Source organism: Dromaius novaehollandiae, chromosome 13 (assembly GCF_036370855.1).
Source record: "Dromaius novaehollandiae isolate bDroNov1 chromosome 13, bDroNov1.hap1, whole genome shotgun sequence".
NCBI classification, from domain to species: Eukaryota; Metazoa; Chordata; class Aves; order Casuariiformes; family Dromaiidae; genus Dromaius; species Dromaius novaehollandiae.
In genome coordinates, this window is record NC_088110.1 from 10,201,339 (window position 1) to 10,220,113 (window position 18,775).

Sequence of the window (18,775 nt, forward strand, 5' to 3'; positions counted from 1 at the left end):
ATATACTATAAAATGCTTCTAAAATATTTGCCTTTATGATATCCTTTTCTTCCGGTCAATTGAGCACAGGGCCTAGTCGTCTTTACTGCATGGAGATGATTTGCATGACTAAAGATTACGAGCTCAAGCCTGCAGTCAGATAATTCTTTTGGAGCTTATAACCAAATACACCATTTTCTTCTAAAGTGGTAAATATGTTTCTGCATCAATATGGTTTATGAATTCATTAAAAAAATAGCTATTTTAGAATAGACATATTGAGCATGAAAAAGAGGTGTTGCATCAAGAGGTGTACTGTTGAAGCTTTGCGTTTTCCATTTATATGCCTCTTTGAAACTTGCCTGTAAATATTGCCCAAGCGACTACAGTTGAGGCTCTCTCCTCTTTTTTTTTTCTTTTTTTTTCTTTTTTTTCTTTTCCTCCCAACTAAGTCATCATAAACTATATGCCAAGGAAAAAATATGTAGTCAAACATTCAGGGAAAATCTGTTTCCAAAGACGCGTCTTCAACAGCATTGAAGTCTGCAAACTGAATATGACGTGGGCAAGCAATATGAGTAATTACAGATAATCCAGAAAATAGTGTCATATCTCTCACTGAAGTCTGATTATTCCTGAGAAACTGGCTCTTCTGGCAGGTTATTCATAGAATTTCAGTTAAAGGGAAAGCCGAATTCTGTCAGAGAAGAATGAACTCAAAATACTACTGATTTTTATGTCCTTTTGCCATTAACAGTATTGAAATTCTCAGGATTATCACTGTACTCAGTTGGGAGCATGTGTTCTCGTCAGCAGAATGCTACAGTGGGGGAATGGCAGGAGTATAGGAGTGTGTTGCAGATGTTGGTAGGGATATATCGCAAAGATCCCCTGCAAGGAAAGGGGAGCCATGTCCTTGGATGACTGCATTAGCCTTAGAAGCTGAATGCAGGCGAAGAGATAGGGGGTTAAAAAAAGCTGAATGCTTTTAGGTAGAATCACTGAAAGCGTGTATAGCGAGGAAGAACTGCTCTCAAACCTTAGGGAAAGGTAAGATCGTGAAATGAGCAACTGCAGCTCCTGCCAAGTTCAGCACAGATAAAGCTGGTGGATAACAGCCCAGAGATACCTCTAATGACTGCTGGCATCCTGTGACGTGTCCATCTATAGCCATGTGTGGATCTGCCTCACCAGTGGTAGCTGATGACCCACTTTCCTTCAACATGCATATGTATGAGGATTCGATTGCAAAAATGAAAAAAGTCAGTAGTTGGCATGTAAACAACAACGCTCTGTTGTTACTTGTGACTTACAAAGCACGCAGACTAAAAGTCGATTAATAGATTGCTGACTGTTTCCTCATTTCCATTATTTCATAACTTATAATGGCTTTATGTATTCTTGTGTGCATGGAATTTTGTATGAGCTGATTGCAATGACTAGAAAAGTAGGCCTTGAGTCATCTTATTTGGTTAAGAAACTTAACTTAAATGGATCTGTTCCACAGTTGCGGTCCATTTCTATGATAAATAAGGATCCCGCACCCTTCTTCATCTTTCTGATGGCATACTGGAATATTATGTCTTCTGCAGGCCTAGCTTTTAATTAGAACAAGACCTAAAGCAAACCTAATGTAAAATCAAGTTATTTCCAGATGGAAAAGTAAAATCAGAATCTGTTTTTTACGTGTATGTGTATGTATTTATATGTATGTACATATATATGTAGTGATACCTATAAAAATTACATGTCACTATATATAAAATGTTAGTATTCATAATCATTCAATTATGATTTAAATTATGCTGCTGGAATAACCCAATCTCTTCCTAATAACAGAGCAAAATCTGTGGATATTTGTATCTGAATACAATTACTAGCAGACTTCCATAGGATTCCATGAAAGATTTAGAGTACAACAGTTCGATCCCAATTTTTAAATAGTGCATTTTTTCCATAGTTGGAATGTCTCTATTACCTACTTAAGCCCTTTTTATTGATACGTATTATCTGTAGGTCAAAAGTCAAACTTTATAACTTTGTCTACAGTTCAGTTTTTCTGTCACTTTTATCCTGTTGATAGGATGGGAACTTCTCTAAAACTATAAAAAGTAAGGAAAAACCTGAAGGTATGCAGGTTGTTGGACAGTCTGTGTTTGCAGATTTTGGTGAGTTTTATTTTCCTAAACTACTTACTGCCTGAATGTTTCTCTTTATTAATTTGGTTAGCTATTCTAAATCAAAGAACAAAGAAGTAAAAATATTTAGTTATAAATCTGTTCTGTCTCTCTCCCTCTCTCTCCCTCCTTCCCCCCCCCTTCTTAATTATTATTAGATCTAGAAATATCTGGGAATAATTTATTAATAAGTTCAACGTAATTCAACTTTGGCTATTCCAGTGAATGCTGCATCACATATGTCTAGCTTTTGAATGCTACGTTTGAGGACATTTACAGTTGCTTTGAGGCATAGTACAATGTCAAACCTGTTTTTGTCAGACATATAAATGCTTTCTTTTTTCATGATCTTTTCTTTCCCTAAACAAGCAAACTTGCATTTAGTGCACAATGGTTTTCCTAAAACAATTTTTTCAGAAAATATTGAGTCAATGTTCATAAATTTTTCATTTGCCCCAATTAATAAGGCCAAAGTGTAAATGAATTAAAATTACTTGTATAAAGATTCATGCAACATAATAAAATGTTAATGGTTTTAATTGAAAATTCTGGAAAGCTTTGGGGCAGAAGAAAAAAATTTATATGTAAATTTTTTTTATCAAGTGTTAGTGACAGCCTAGACAGATTTGTCTACTATCATGTACTTTTTCAGTCAGTTGTGACTGATCAATGTGTATGTCGTTTCATGGACAAAAGGAAACAGTGGGTTGTTTGTTTGTTTTTTTTTTTTTTTTTTTAGTCCAAAAAATCCATTTTTTCCTGTGTACTAAAATAAGAATTTTGCCACCCAAATAAAAGTGCTGCAAGACTGGTTGTGCTGACCCTATTGAAAGTAGATGACTACTTAAATGGCTAATTTATGATATTTATACATCACACTTGTTAATTGTCAGACTGAGCCTGCCTTTAAACACTGTCAAATGGTAGCCTTGTTGCATCGTTTTGATTTTAAGGAACTGTGACACTTATTAAAGAGTCAGACTCCATATTAGAATCTGGTTCTGTTGTTCTATGCTGCCACTTAAGCATATTCTTAACACTTGGAGCAAAGCTGTTGGCTGACCTTTAGCTAAAGAACACCTCTGCTGAACAGTTGACTTACATTAGTCCCTTTTATAGCAGCTATGGATGGGGTTAGAGATCTATACTAAATGAATTAAGGTAGAAGCTGAAAGATGATTGGATTCTTCCATTAAATATTTAACATGTTTTGTAAAATCCTTCAAAATCAGAGGGTTAATTACTGTTTAAACTATCTACAAATATAAAGAACACTTATTTTTTGCAATTAAAACATTTTTTAATTTATTGGGGATTTTGTAACCATTTTCCAAGCTGATGTTCTGAATAATGTGTGTTAACAGGTGCTAAGCATATATCAGATTTTATTTTGAAGATGGCAATGTGACAAGCAATCTTTATGTAGGATTTTTTCATCTTTGTGTTCGGTAGCTCATGAGCCCAAATTATGCATATTTCTAAACATTTATCATAATTAATGGGATTTTAATAAACTCTGGGATATTTTCACAAAGAAAAATTGGAACTGTTCAAACACTAAAGAAAAGTTAAAATTTTGAAAAATGTGAATAAATTGAACAGCATTCCTAAATGGGTATTTTTATGAGCACATTTTAAAGAAATACGTTCATCTCACTGATGGAAAATTCAGAGCTTACATATTAATGGTTAAGTAATGCACAGTTGCAAATTATTCAAATTATGGTGGAGGAAAATAAAAATTTGAAACAGTTCCTTGTGTGTATGCGTGAATTCAAAACAAAAAAATGTGTTCAGATGTTCTGCGGAGAGTCTGAAGCTTCAGCTGGAGTGCACAACAGCGCAGCGCTGCAGCGGCGCGGCACCCCGTGCTTTGGGTGCTGCCCGGGGTACGACAGCAGCCCCTGCCACTCCGCTAGCCCTAGTTTCCGAGTTCCATCGCCAGCTGCTCCGTGCCCTGCTCTGCTAGCTATCAGCAACCCCATAGATGAAACATCAGAGTCAGGCGATAGTGGACCAGTTTTTCTAATAAGAGGTCCTATAACGGGAGGGAATGCTTGCAGGGACATAAGAAATGCACACAAATAAATACAGAAGGGCAGCAAATATGACAAAGAGGATAGCCAGGCAGAGAATCATCAGTATTATCAGTGGGAGGAGATGCTGACTTTTTGGAAATGATCTGAAAGATCTCAGCCACTCCATCTATGTGCTTGAATACCCAGCATAAATCTTACAGTATGAGGGTCTTGCTCCCTCTTCCTGAACAGTTATGTTCTCACAGTCATCTTTATCTTTCACAGATGAATCCAGATCAGTCAGGTCACTCCACAGTGAAGGCTGGAAAGTGGGTTATGGTCTCTCTGCCCTCCTTCCCCTCAAAGGGAGACACGTATTTAGAGATATCTCTCACTGTGTAGATTTTCATGAAACTTGCAGAAATACTGTTTGTGAAACAGCTCTGCCTCTCTCAAACTAGGCTGATATAAGTTGATGTTTTCAAAATCATTAAGGAAAACAAACAGATGCAAGCCTTTTTGGGGGTATGAAATCATGCTTTCTTGGGATATAGGTAAATTTTACAAGGATAATTTGTTTTTTAAGATCTTTTTATGGCTAAGTGTAGTAATGTCCTTTAGTCAGTTCTAATAAGCATGCAAAAATTAAGGGTAAAGAAATTTGATGCACGGGTTCCAATTTACAAAGTGCTTAAAAGATGACTTTGAAACACAGAAGAGACATTCCAAATATTAAATATAAATATTTAAGAATGAATGTTTCTTGTCTTTTATGTTGGAAAATGATTCTCTCATATGGCTTGTCATCTGTTTAGCTGCAGAACTGGAGGTTTGCATCTGTTTCTAGAAGTAGAGTTCTTTAATTGAAAGCGTGTGTAGGGAGTAGATTTGCTTTCTACAGCAGTCTTTAATTGTAGGAAAAAGGAGGGAAGAAGATTTAAAATTGTTCTTTCTGGACTTGGTAAGGATTGGATATGATGGCTTATAGACTGCTGTCTTGGCAATAGAAGATAATTGGTAGAGAGGTTTGAATCTCTGTGTGTGGAAGATAAGGAAAAAGAATTAGCATCTATAATTAGGTCTGAAGGAACAAATATGACAATTTCTGGCTTTAATAAAGAAAATGAGGTGTTTATGCACTTTGGGGGCTGCCTTTTTTTCTTTTTTTGAGCCCTGTTTTGAATCAGGCTTTACAATTGCCAGCATCTTCCCATCTTAAGTTCCTGATCTATATTTTAATTTTCCTAAACATGTAAAAAGGATGCTATAAATATAAATTTTCTGTAGAGGAACAAAGTTTACTCTGACAATTATGGAAGAAAGCTTGTAACTTCGATTTCAAACTTACTGCTTGAGTACTGTATGATTTTAGATATCTAATTTATCTTTCCTTTGCCGTAACAGTGGGTAAGAAATTGAGCAGTGCATCAGTTTTTTCTTCATCTTCCCAGCACTAGTTTTACAATAATCAAGAGAATCAATGGTTATTTTCTCATTCAGCAAAGTTTTTGAGAATATTGAAGTGAATAAAGTGCTAAAATAATATGTACAAGAAATCAAGGGATATAATTCTAAAATCCACATTCTTTGTAAAGTGCGGTTTGAAGGAAGTCAAATAGTAGCCCCCCTCCCCCAAAGAAGCCTTACCCACACCTAAATCACTCTCTGTAAGAATGTCTATACAATAATCACTGGGAGGGAAAGAGTTTTAATGCAAAGAAGGATCTTACTTGAGTTCTGTTAGTTCTCATTCTAGTGATTTTTATTCTACACCCATGTAACAATAAAAAGGCAAATCTCATGTTCCTATTGTAACACTGTATCAGAATAATTACCTTTACCTACTATGTTATGTCTGTATTTAGATACTTCAAAAGGCATTTATTGTATAGGTTCTGCTTGTAGTGTACTGAAGTTAAAGAAGAAACCTTACTAGAAACAATTTGTCAGACTCGAACATCTATTTTTTCAGTTTTCCTTGTTTCAAAAATTATGAAATAGTGATTGTCGTAAGTCAAAGGAAATCTTAAGGTATGATAGGTAGTAATTTTAAATAATAATAGTGCTTTCTAAAATATGGCTTGAGAGAAGTTTCACTGCAAAAAGAATCAAATAGCACAATGAGAATGTAAAATGAGGTACATTAAAAAGCCGTACTATCTTTTACCTAAGTAGCTCTTGCCACAGTGGATATTGTGGAGTAAGCAGAAAATACCACAGCTCTCAACGTGCTCTGTGGGCAGCAAGCATCCTCACTGTTGGCGGAGAGATACAGCTGCTGCGACTAGGAACACGTTTGGTACAGAGCTGCAAACAAACCTGCCTCTCTTTGTTTCCCCTTTCTCTCTTGTTATTTTCTGTACCTCATGACTGATGGCTTTTGCTGTCCCCTAAAGATTTGAAAGGATTTCCTCTCTCCCTCTGCTCTGGGCTTTCACCCTGCTCGCCCCTCCTCATTTACTTAACCTCATGCACGCCTGGCTCTGCAGCTCCGTCGGGCCCAGGCATGCGCTGGGGGGACACCGTTGGCGATGCCTTATTCCTCGCTTGCGGACACATCTCTGTTTGTGTGTTGTGCCACTTTTGCAGTCCGAGATCCTGATTTACTGATGACACAAACACATTAGCAAAACATGTTTTGTTTCAAAAGGTGACTTTGCCCAACGTTATTTTCTGCTTCCAAGTATTTTGTTTGAAGTACCCTTTCCAATAGTAAATGGTTAGCTATCATTAGAAAAGAGGGAGGAAGCTTTGAATAAGACCTGGACTGAGAATGTCTAGAGGTAGCTAATTTGGGGCAAGCTTCCTTTTCTTAAACAAGCGGGTTAAATAAAAGCTATCAGGTAGAAATTATTTAGGTAAATAGAGCTGAAAACAACAATTAGGTGATTTACAAGAAATTATCACAGTTGTTAGTGCAACCTTAGCACCAAGTGTTCCTAAACTATTCAAATGATAAAGATGCACTTTTTTCATGAGAAAGATACCCAAGTGTGTGTGTGCATATACCTATATATATCTCTAAGAGCTACAAGATTTTCATATATACATATATACACACACGCACAAATATATAAACATATACATTTGCATGATTTTCCATGGAAAAAATATATTGATATATTTATGGAAATGTAGTTGACCTTAATCTTTGTCAAAATCATACCCTCTAAAATAAGTAGCCCTCTCCTCTGTTAAATGATGGTAATGGTTTATACCTGGCCAAAGGACAGAAAACAATTGGCAAAGTTGTATTGCCCTTTTTAAAATAAATCAGAAATGCTTTGTGACCTATTTATTATAAATGACAATTCAATTGATGAAGGTGAACAGAGCTATGCACTAGAGAATTCTGCGCTTATTTGGCTGACACATTGCTCCAAACAGGTAGGAGCTCTTCATTACTACGTTTTTCTGTTCTTCTCATGTCACTATGGTAATTGCAGAGCTGTGGTTGCTATAGCAAAAATGATTAATCCTCCGTTGTTGTTGTCTGTATGCTAGCAGAGGCTTTTTGTAAAATCTGCTTGTATTGTCTTTAGTGAAAATCGTAGATGTTGGATGGAGTTCTGATAGTTTTAATAATTTGTCATTTGAAATAGTTTAAAATGTTGTATTCATTAAAGAAAGCTAAGGATTTCAATGGAGCATGCTTGAAATATGACCAATTATTTTTGAACAGCAAGATGCATGTGAACTGTATTTTGGACACCCAAACCTGAAAAATTTTTCTTACTGCATTGAAGATTAACAAAATATGTCTTTAAAGGAGTGTCCTAGAACTAATTAGCATAGAATATTGCGCTAGCCACATAGCAAGAATTCGTTTTTACTGAAAGCCAGTGTTACAACTGATACTGAACTATGCAGTTGATTTAGCAGAGATTTATAAATTATCCTCTGTCATATCTGATCTAAGAACTGAAATGTTTGATTCATCAGTCACTAGTTTTCCTTAGTTTAGGCTATGAAATTTGTTGCAGCTTGTATGTGAAGAAAACCAAAGATAAATAGTTTGTCCAAATTAAACCAGCTTATACTATTGATAGTGTCCTTGTAAGTAAATATGACACAACTCTTACTTTTTCAGAGTAGCATTTAGCCAACTTCGCCTTGGTTCTCTAATTTTTATTCATTGTTTTCTTAGCTGCTACTGGATCTCCATCTGTGTGATCAACTCTAATTTGTTAAGTCTGCATTTGCTTGTACAATGCAAAGTTATTTACTTTTTGACCCAGCATGGATTGGGATTATTTAAATTCTACTCAAGTCTTTCAGAGACCCGAATTCAAAACTTTCTCATGTTTGAAATCCAGTTATCCAACTAATAATTCCAAGATAATCTCCCTTGTTCTTTCTCCTATCAAGTAATTACTTTAATGTATGTTAACTACTTATATGACAAATGGTAGAAATTGTCACTCCTCTTGTAGAAAGAAATGGTAGATCCTTATTGCTAGTTGATTATGTTTAAACAGGATACCTGAGAGTGCCTAAACTTTGTCTTTAAAGCCATTCATTGTACCGTGCAAAATGCATTTTGGTGAAAGACTCTTGTTTAAAGTAATTTTGATTATTTTGCAGCTGAAAATATCTTAAATCTGCTGTTTTTCTGCCTACAGAGTTGTGTTTCAATTTTGTAGCTTTTAGTTTTTTATCTGAACTTCTTTTATCATCTGAATTTTCATTAATTTTTTCCTTCTCTTCAGAATCTCGTATCCTCAAATGTAGTAGGTATGTGTGAGAGGCAAGCTTTTAACAACAACGCATCTCAGTAAATAACCTCTTTACAAAGCGATTGTCCTTTGAGCACTGCTATGTGGAAATGTACTAGTGCCCCTATAGTCAGCAGAAGGACTCTTTAAGAGCCTTAAGGTGCAAGAAGACAAAACTTCTGTGTCTGAAGCCCTCTGCATATGAGAACTCTTCTCACTGTAATCAGTTTGGATGAAACAATGTAAAAGCTTGATGTTATCAAAGAACTCCGCAACCTTAGAGAAGGAAAAAGCTGATTTAGTGACAGATACACTTCAGTTAACCTGAAACAGTAGTACAGAGTACACAGTACAGCATACACAGTAGTGTATAGAGACATTCCAAGTTAATTGCCACTTGTGATTTGAGTCCATGATGCATTGCAGTGTGTGCTTAAAGCATATCTGTCCTATTTGTTAATTGCTAGCCAGTGATACTGTTCAGTGATACCTGTCATTTTTATATTAGTCCTATTTTTTAAAATTTCTATCACTTTTGATAGTTCTCTTCTAGAAAAAGATTATCACCTACTGAGGGTTAAGGCCAAGCTATAATTCTTATTCTACTGCTGTTCTTTAAGTTTAAAAAAAAAATGCAAATCCATATTTGTTATGTATAGATAATGTTGCTCTACAGACTCCACCCCATGTGACTGCCCCTGATAACTTAATCCTTTGTTTTCGCAGTTATGGTGCAGGTCTGAGAATAGGATAGATGTAAGCTGAAGCAATTGTGCAATGTCCCTCTGGGAAACTTTTGAGGCAAGTTGCCTCAAATTCTTTCAAATTCACCTTTGACACCCTCAGCAGATTCTTATTCTGTATATCCCATCCTAACTGTCCTTCTCTATCATATAGCCATATAGTAAGATGTCTTTTATACCGTCATTTCATATTGCTTCTTTTGCTATTTAAAATACTGCATTTCACAATCCTTAAGCCATCCTTCCTGCTATGACATCCACAGAAATCACATGCTTCTTCCCACCCATGTGCTTCCACCCACGTGCCCACCATCCCCTTCCCACCAAATTTTTCCTGGGTACAATTGTACCAGTGGTGGTATTGAAAACCTGAGAGCTATTTTTTGCCAGAAGAGTTTTTTTCTGTGAATCTGCACAGGGCAAATAATAAATAATATAATAAATGCATAGTTGGGATTAATTTGTCTGATTTTTTCAAGAGTAAAATATGTTAGAGCAGCTTGGTTGTCCCTGTAGATGCATGTCCTGACACCTGTGAGATTGCTGTGTGATGTGGGATGGGCTGGAGTTACAGCCTTAGCTGATATGTTTTACTCAGTGTTCTTCAGTAATTTTCTGTGCTTCCAACACCACAAGCAATGATGCTGTTAATTTTTTTCTCTCCGAGTCTCTGTTATGACCTGGATGCAATATGATATTTTTGTCCACTTAGTTTTAAATGTAGTCCCAAAACAGTGTCCATTTGCGGGGGAGAGTTTCACAAATTTTGCTAAGTTGTGTTTTTTACGTTGCTGACAACTGTTCGTGTCTCCTGGAAAGAGCTGATCTCACTTAACAGGAGCTTCTGTCAAAGGAGCTTTTGCATTAAGGATTCATTTGCTTTCTTTCCAGTAGTAAATTCAGGATGGTGGTATGCATGCCACTTGCTTATTCTTTGCTTATTGAACAGTTTAATCTCCTCAGCATTGAATTTTTCTTCAGTAATGTTTATGGTTAATGTAACAAAAGTTCCCTAACCAAAAATTTAGTAGTATAAGTGGCTTACTTTTTTCAAGAAAAAGAAGGAAAAAAGAAAAGCACTCCCCTCCATTTATTAGCAAGGTTGAATAGCAAGGTTTGTTGCCATATAAGCTCTCTAAGTGATAACATTAGATAATAATTCCAAGCTGTTCAGTCAGGCTTCATGGCTGCTGTTTGAATGGTATGAGATCGTTGGAACTTTTCAGCTTAAACTACAACAGGAATTTCAGCACCGCTTGTTGGTTGGTGTGCAGGGGGGCTTCTTGTTTTGTATTTAACCTCATCTCTCCTTCCTGCTTGGATTCCAGTAAACACTCTTTGCTGAAGTCTTCTCTCTGTGTGAGATAGAAGCCCAGATGCAGCCTGCAAGCCCGCTTGTGCAGTTTGCTGGCAAGCTATGCTGAAATGCTTTTCTTGCAGTGGAGGTGCTAATACGGATTCTTTGGAAGGGTATAGAGAGACTTAAAAGCAGGATTGATCTGCTGTGAAGGAGAGAGTTGTGAGGGTTTTTTAAAGTGTCCATGGAACTCTGAGTCATCTGTAAAAGCTCTTTACATCTGGTTTTTTTGAAGCTGTGATTCACATTTTCCAAAAGCAGCTGACATTGATTCTTTTTATAATGCATAATTATCTTAGTAATTTATGATAATTATCACTGTCATGACCATCTCCTTGAACACCTAAAGGCTGAGTGTAACAAAAGAATTCTAATCTTTTTCCTACTTCAGAAGACAAATTTAAGATAATCAGCTTTCAGATGAACTCTTATTTTGTTTGATTATCAGTTGTACTGGTTGTCTTTTTGCCTGCCCCAGAAGGGTATTGTTTTGAACACTACTGTGGCAGGGCTTTTGCCTCCTTATTTTACTGTTATTCTTTAGAACTTTAAATGAAAGGCACATAATGAAGGAAAATGAGAACTGTGCAAAGTAGTGAGTGAGGGATGTGAGCAAACTATATGCATGGTGCAACAAAAAGCATATAACGCTGTGCGAGGCTATGTCGTGTTAAACAGAGATGCTTTATGCTCACTTGCACTTTAAATCATTAACGGCAGAGAAAAACATCTTGGCTTTTATTGTACTATGTTGAAGTGTTTTGTTTTGTTTGTTTTTCCCTCACCTTTTTGCAAGGACCTGGGCTGATTGCTCCGATGAAAGGTCTGTAACAAATCAGAGACCACGGCTAGTTTAGAGTCTGTACGCTCAAGAGAGAACAGTAGGCACTCGTGCAGGCAGACCTTGTGGTGTCAAAAATACTTTTAGGTAGCGTCAAGTTCAGAATTGTGCAAGCTAGACTCTTCTCACTGTCTTAGCCTGCATAGTTAGCTTAGTTGTATCTGCCAGAAAAAATACTTTATATTTAACACAACTGGAATAAGTTGTAATAATCAGTCTATTATACCAAAAAAAAAAAAAAAAAAAAGGTTTATTCAACTTTGTCTTTAAAGGCACAGAAGTAAGATTACATTGTAGTGGAATTAAATAGCTGTTTAGAGTAGAAAAATTTTGACATATACATACATCAGAAGTTGTTTTGCTCTTTGTAACTGCAAGTCTGTCTTACTGTATTACAAAGCAGTTTGAGCTGAGTGATCAGATGATTTCCACTGGTTTCTATTTCCGTTCAAAGCTCAGGTTGAAAAATACATTGCACTGGTATGTGCAATTAATATAGTACTGTACATGGTTCTGTAAGGCTCTCCCTTATTTGGGGCTAAATTCATTTTTCAACTGTTCCTTTATAAATCTTTTGAGATTGAAGCATCTCCTCTGAATTTATACCAGTGTAGCATGGTAGCATGTATTTCTGCAGTTCAAAGGTTAAATAATATTTGTTATGTAGGAATAACCATTTTAAAGATGAGAGATGAGACAGATACTGCGAAGTTGTCAGATATATTAACAACCAAGCTCTACTTAAAAATGAGATAATATCTTATATAAGTTCTTGTATATTCTCCCCCTCCCCCTTAAAGTGAGAAAGAACTTCATAGTTCATTAGTGCTCTTTTTCTTAAAAAGAGAAAATCAGTTGGTAGTGGAGGATTGTATCTTGTCTCTTCTCCATTTTAGGTCCTGCTGCTTATTTATCTATTAAACCTATATATATAATTTTTCTTGAACTGTGGGGAGATGTAGATGATAGAACTGACAGCGTTCCTTCCCCCCCACCCCATCACAAGGGGTCTGTGCCAGTCTGGGAGGATCATCCAGTTGGTTCAAATAGAAAGGGGAGAAACTAATGGGCCTGCTACAGTAATTCGTTGCCTGTCAGAACTGAAATGACACAAACCCCTGTGTCACCATTGTGAATTAGGAGACAGCAACACACCTACATGTAGATGTGCAATTTAGTGAGCTGCTAGGACTTAGGAATCAATCAGTCTCTTAAAGTAACCACTGGAATGCAGCTTACTATTTATGCTTTTGTTTTAAAGTATATACTTATGTTACTGCATTTTGAGTGTATAATACATTTTAATAAAAGTATGTTGTTGTTAATCTAATTTAAAAGCTTTTTACTTTTTTTCTCCTCTCGAAATTACTTTCAGAATAGACTGAAAAGATCTGAACTTCTTTTTTGCAAGTGTGAATATTCGTAATGAAATTTAAAACTTCAGCTGCAAGTAATTTTTTCTCATACAGTCCCTCCATGTGAGTTGTGCTCCCAGGGATCTTCTGGCTTACTCTTGTTCGGGATTGGATTTGTAGCAGTGTACAGGCATGGGTTAAATGTTGGAAAGGCTTTGTGTCTATGAGTTTTCTTTGAAATACAGTGAATAGGCAGTGGTAATCATTCTCATATGATTTCTAGATTACCTAAGATTGCTAATTTTACCTTTACACGTTCTGACATAAGTACAAATTTGCAACTGATGAGTATGTAAAACTGTTCTTTTTCCCCTCCTTTTCTACTGCCTATAAAACTTGATCTTTATTAATAATATGATTTTTTAGTGTCACATTCAAGCCAGAATCATGTGTTGAGAACATGATACCCAACAGTTGAGTTTTTATTTGTACATAGAGCTTGCTCTAAATTGAGAGGTGCTAGCAAAGAACATTTTGAGTCCGGAGTGTATTTAACTACATCTAGTACTACAAAATGTTATTGAAATTAGAAGTAAGGCTAACTGAGATTTCCACCAATTTGAACAGAGATTGTTTAAAATCTATACTGTAATAGAAGGAGAGACTAGTAGACCCTAGGAGCTGAGGCAGGATAACAGATGGTCTCCAGAAATAGATGTCATGACTGGTTCCAAAATCTGATTCCCTTAGTCAGTAGTTGTGTTAGGATGAAACTGTATAACAAATATATGCTTGTATGCTATTTCAATGCTGTTTGTTTGACAAAATGAAGACATTTCACCTGAGGACATTAGATGGAGAGTAAAATTGTATGAGCCACAGAACTGTACAAAAATGCATACAAACTACATGCGCTTTTAACAAACAGTTAATACAGTTTTGCACAATCATCCAGAAAATATGTACTTGTGTTTAAATCCTAGCAAGTCTCTTGTGTAAGTAGGGAAATTTCTATTTATGTACAACTCTAAATTAAAACTGTGTTCATTTTTATTTATTCCTGCATCTAAGTTACTTCTGAAATGGTTAATGTTCATAAAAATGATAAAATAAGCAGTCAGGGTGTCCTAAAAGGAAAAGAAAAGAATGTCCTTCTGGTGAGGACAATTTTTATAATAGTCACATTAATTAAAAAAAAAAAAAATGACGAGTTTTTCACGTGGATGTCAGGTTTTAGCTAGACCTAGGTTGAAGTACATTATGAAAGCAATGTTACGCAAAGTATAGTTTTTAAATAATTTGGAACTAGTACAACTTATTTCAGAGGGTCTGACGAGTTCATCCTGTGGTTGTCACCAACATAGTATTCATTAGTAAGCCCAGCAGAGCTTCACACTCATGTTTTGTCACCTATGGAAGCCTAATTGAACTGGAACAAATGTGCTAATGATATTCCATTTTTGTTTCTGGCTTCCTCTTTCTTTGTGGAGGAATTTAAATTTAAAGTTAGAGTTAAAAGATATTTAAATTGAAAACTAAACCAAGCGTGAAGATGAGAGGAAAACTAGAAAGTCAGAGTTAGCATTGTAGGTCCACAGTAAGTTAGTTGTTAGTGAGAATGAGCTCTTTCGTGAGCACTGCTGGGTTTTGTTGTGTGGTCTTCAAGATCTGTACAAAGGGTTGCACCGAAAGTTCGTATTTCAACTGGCACTTCAAGACAGGAGTCATACCAGATTAAGAATAATTCCCCCCACCCTAAAAATCCAGAAAAGCTGCTGTGTCAGTCTGTTGGCTTCACATAGTACCTTTGAAAAGGCTTCAGAAATGCAGGAAACTTTGGATTTCTAGTTATTACAAATCAGGATAGTGTAAATGACTATCAAAACTGGATAGTGAAATGGATTCTGCTCTAGGTTTGCGCTTAGGGCTATTTTTTGAGGAGTTATTTGTTTTGTTTTTTTAATGAGGTTTGTACATGCAAGATTGACATTTAAATATTCTACATTTCCTTAGTGGGTTTTATCTTTATTCTTTTTTATTTTTGTCAAAATAACTGCTATAGTTGATTAGTAAAATATGTTATCATTTTTGATGATCTTTAATTTGCTTCAGAAAATTTCTTTTAATCAAGTAAAAAGCTCAACAGTAAAAGAAGGATCTGTACATTTTAAGACGTGCATTAGATATAAAGCATAGAAACCAGAAAACAAATAAGAGATAATAGTATGATAGAGATGAAAAATGTTGGGTTTTTCTTCTTTTGATTGCTACTCTTCTGTGATACACTATTTAACTATTTGTGCGTTGGTCCTGGACTACGGCACTACAACTCAAAACCCATTTGTGTTTCACTGATGTCCTGTTTGCAGCTGTGTTTTCACTGTTGGTGCTTCACTTCCTGCCTTCTACATTTAGAATTTTCCTTGCCTTTTCTACAGTACAAGTAATGTACCCAGTCTTTTCTTTTAGATGACAAGTGTTAGCAATTATGAACTTCTTCAGTGAGGCAGATTTATGAAGTGCTTATTATCACGTATATCGTAAATATTATATGTTGGAAAGTTAGGCACTTCCAATTGCTCCAGCTTTCTTTTACTGTGTTCTTCTTCATCCCTGTGGGAGTCAGCAATAATCGCCCCAATTCTCATTTACAGTATATAAATTTTGTGTGATATTCAAATAAATGCATAATTCTCAAAAATAATTTTTTCTGTGTTAAGCACATAATAGATAAAGTACATACAGCTGTACTTCATCATCCGACATGACAAGTAAGTAATAACGTCAGAGAATAGTTTATGTATAGAAAAGGTACTGCATCAAAAGCAGCATTAATTCTTCAGTTTTTTTTAAGTGAACATAAAATGCATTGAAAACTATACAGTTAGGAGCCACTAGAAGACATTTTAAAGGAAGTGCTTTTAGTTAGATTCTGCTTTCTGATATTCACCTTTGAAGTTGGTAGTTTTTCCTGTCTCTCAATTGGGAAGGCAGTTCCACATGTTAAATGCTTCTAAATGAACATGTAGGTGGTCCAGCCCTATCCATTCCCTTCCCTGCTCCTATATGTCCACTTTTTCCTATGTGCCCCTCCTGATGCTCACCTGGTTCCGCAGTGGCCCGTTCTGGAGCTGCGTCAGCTGGTCGGCCGTGCGCTTAGGGAGAGAGGAGAGACAGCTCAGCATCCTCCGTCAGCTACCGTGTGGTCACCTTTAATGAAGCCCCACAGCCTTTATCACTTCAAAATAAAAATGTTGTACCATAAAGCCATATTGTTGTAGAGCCGTATAACATAGATTTTATTAAAATAGTAATTGAAGTACTGTTTTAAGGAATTGGAATTTACAGTAATGTATAAACAGCTTAAAATTTTGTCAGTCATCTATGCTTAAGACAAATAAGATTATATTATACTTTATACTACTATTGCAGTAGTAGGACTGTGCCTTGTTTCTCTATAATGTTTTTAAATTCTGCTCTATTAGAAAAAATTTTGGAGGGTGAATGCAGGAATCTAGGTGAGATCTAGGTGAGCTTGAGGAAAGCCCCTCAGACTCCTTATGTCTTCAGGATTTTTCTTGGCCTTTTAGGGATATTTTTACAAATAAATTTTTTTTCTTACAAGCATGCTGTTACAGTTATATCTTACTAATTTATTTTTTAACAATTGGATTCTTAAATATATGTTACACAGAAGTGAAGAGAGAATGCACCTAAAAACATGAGCCTGTAACAAAAATTACCTAAAACTGACTTGTAGATTCTGGTCAAAGGAAGCAAGAAAACTGTGTACTTCTAATATGAAGTATGTATCATATCATTTTTAGTTGCAGGGGCAAAAATATTCATGTTAATGTGTATTTACCTTCTGCTCATTCTTTGTACTGAAATAAATGTTTTAATCAAATCTTACTTTTACAGATGTATGCCATTTAACCAGAACAGTAAAACCTTTGTTATGTGGTGGCTCCTTATCTAATTATGTGAAGGTTTCATCCTTTATCCTGCCCTATAGCTTCATTATTCTTCAAAGCTGCTTAGGTTGGTCTTGTCGATACACCGCAACATTACTGAACGTTAATTACCAAGACTAACAAATTGAGTTATCTCCTTACCAAGATGAATGTTGGTAATTTAAGTAGGATCAAACATTTTATATTCTTCTCTGCTCTACAGCTTAATTTAAAATCAGAACAACCTTGTCGTTATGCCTTTATAACTAACCAAGAGCAAGAGAAGAGTTAATGTTTGAAGGTTCTTTGTCCTCATCATTTATTGAAAACCTTCTAAAATGACTTTAGGCTGAAATTTCTGAAGAGATGTGATTAGAAGATTATGCCTTAATTTAAATTTTATATTTCACAAAACGCCTACATTTCTGCAACTTAATTCTCTTCTAGCAATGCCTTCAATATTTCCGTAGTTGATAATTTGTAAATTAAACAGTTCCCCCATTTTAAGTTTAGATACAGCCTGCAGTCTAAATACTTTTTATTCTAGTGCTTGTAAGCAAAAAATTAAACTGAGTAACCTGTTCTAACTGTTCTGCCTGAATGATGCAGAAAGGAAACAAACAGCTTTAAAAGTTGGTGCTAAATTCAGAGCCACCAAATTCCCCTGCTGCTTAGGTAGTTTCTGTGTTCAGAAGTAACTTTCTTGCCTGTCTCTTTGGATGCTGTCTCACTGCTTCCCTACCAGCCAGGCTACTCAGCATCCTACATTGGTTGTGCTTGATAACAGAGCTGCTGTGATAATTTGGGAAGGGTTTACCTGTGAGGTGAGACGATTCGTGCGGCAGATGGCATGTAGGGAGTCACTAAAGGTGACAGTCTGGCTTTATCATGTGGAGACATTTGGGGATGTCTGATATCTCCATTGCTCCCCCCAACCCTACTTTCCATTTCCCAGCTTCCTTACCAACATTTCCCTCCCTCACTACTGGCTGCTATTTGTGTGGTGGTGGTGAGAAAGCCACACAACTGATCTCCCATCAGTCACTGAAGCTAACTGGGACCTAGAAAACTTAATTATACACAGACATGTGCACTGTGTGCCTAGAAGGAAGTTCAGCTTCATAGAAATATAGTTTGGCATATGGAGAAAACGTTTCTTACAGTGTAGGTAAAGTATGACAAAACGTTGAGGCTGGAGTCAGTAGTGTTTTGGGGAATGAATAAGGGATTCAGTGGCTGTGGTGGAAGATGTAGTTTTTGCATTTTAACTAAGGATACTGTCAAGCAAGTTTACAAAATCCACTTAGAATATTAATAGGAAGCTGCTCAGAACTGTGTAAACTGAGGGGCAACTTGAAAAGGTGAATTTTGTATTACAGTCTGAGCCTTGGTTTCATAACCTGGAAAACAGATTCTCTGCAATTCTTCTGGGCTAGGGCATAGCAGCTCTCTAGCAAGTCTAGTTTGAGGTATCTGTCATAGTTGATGGCTGCATTAATTGCATTAATGGCTGCAGTGCTGCAACAATTCTAGCTTCTCTTTGGCTGTCTGCATGCAGGTGCTTGCCTGGTCTTCCTCCGCAGCCCATGCAAGGGAGCTTATCTTCCAGCAAAAAGGCAGTTGACTTTGGTGTATGC

General features: G+C 36.1%; 1 protein-coding gene across 1 annotated transcript in view; it reads left to right on the forward strand.

The window, feature by feature from the left end:
- The window catches only part of ITFG1 (integrin alpha FG-GAP repeat containing 1), a 103,569-nt gene that overhangs the window by 37,215 nt on the left and 47,579 nt on the right, over positions 1 to 18,775 (forward strand). The window contains exon 8 of the mRNA XM_026102244.2: positions 2,063 to 2,147. Within this exon, the coding sequence (XP_025958029.2) occupies positions 2,063 to 2,147 (85 nt within the window). The remainder of the gene's footprint in view (positions 1 to 2,062; positions 2,148 to 18,775) is intronic.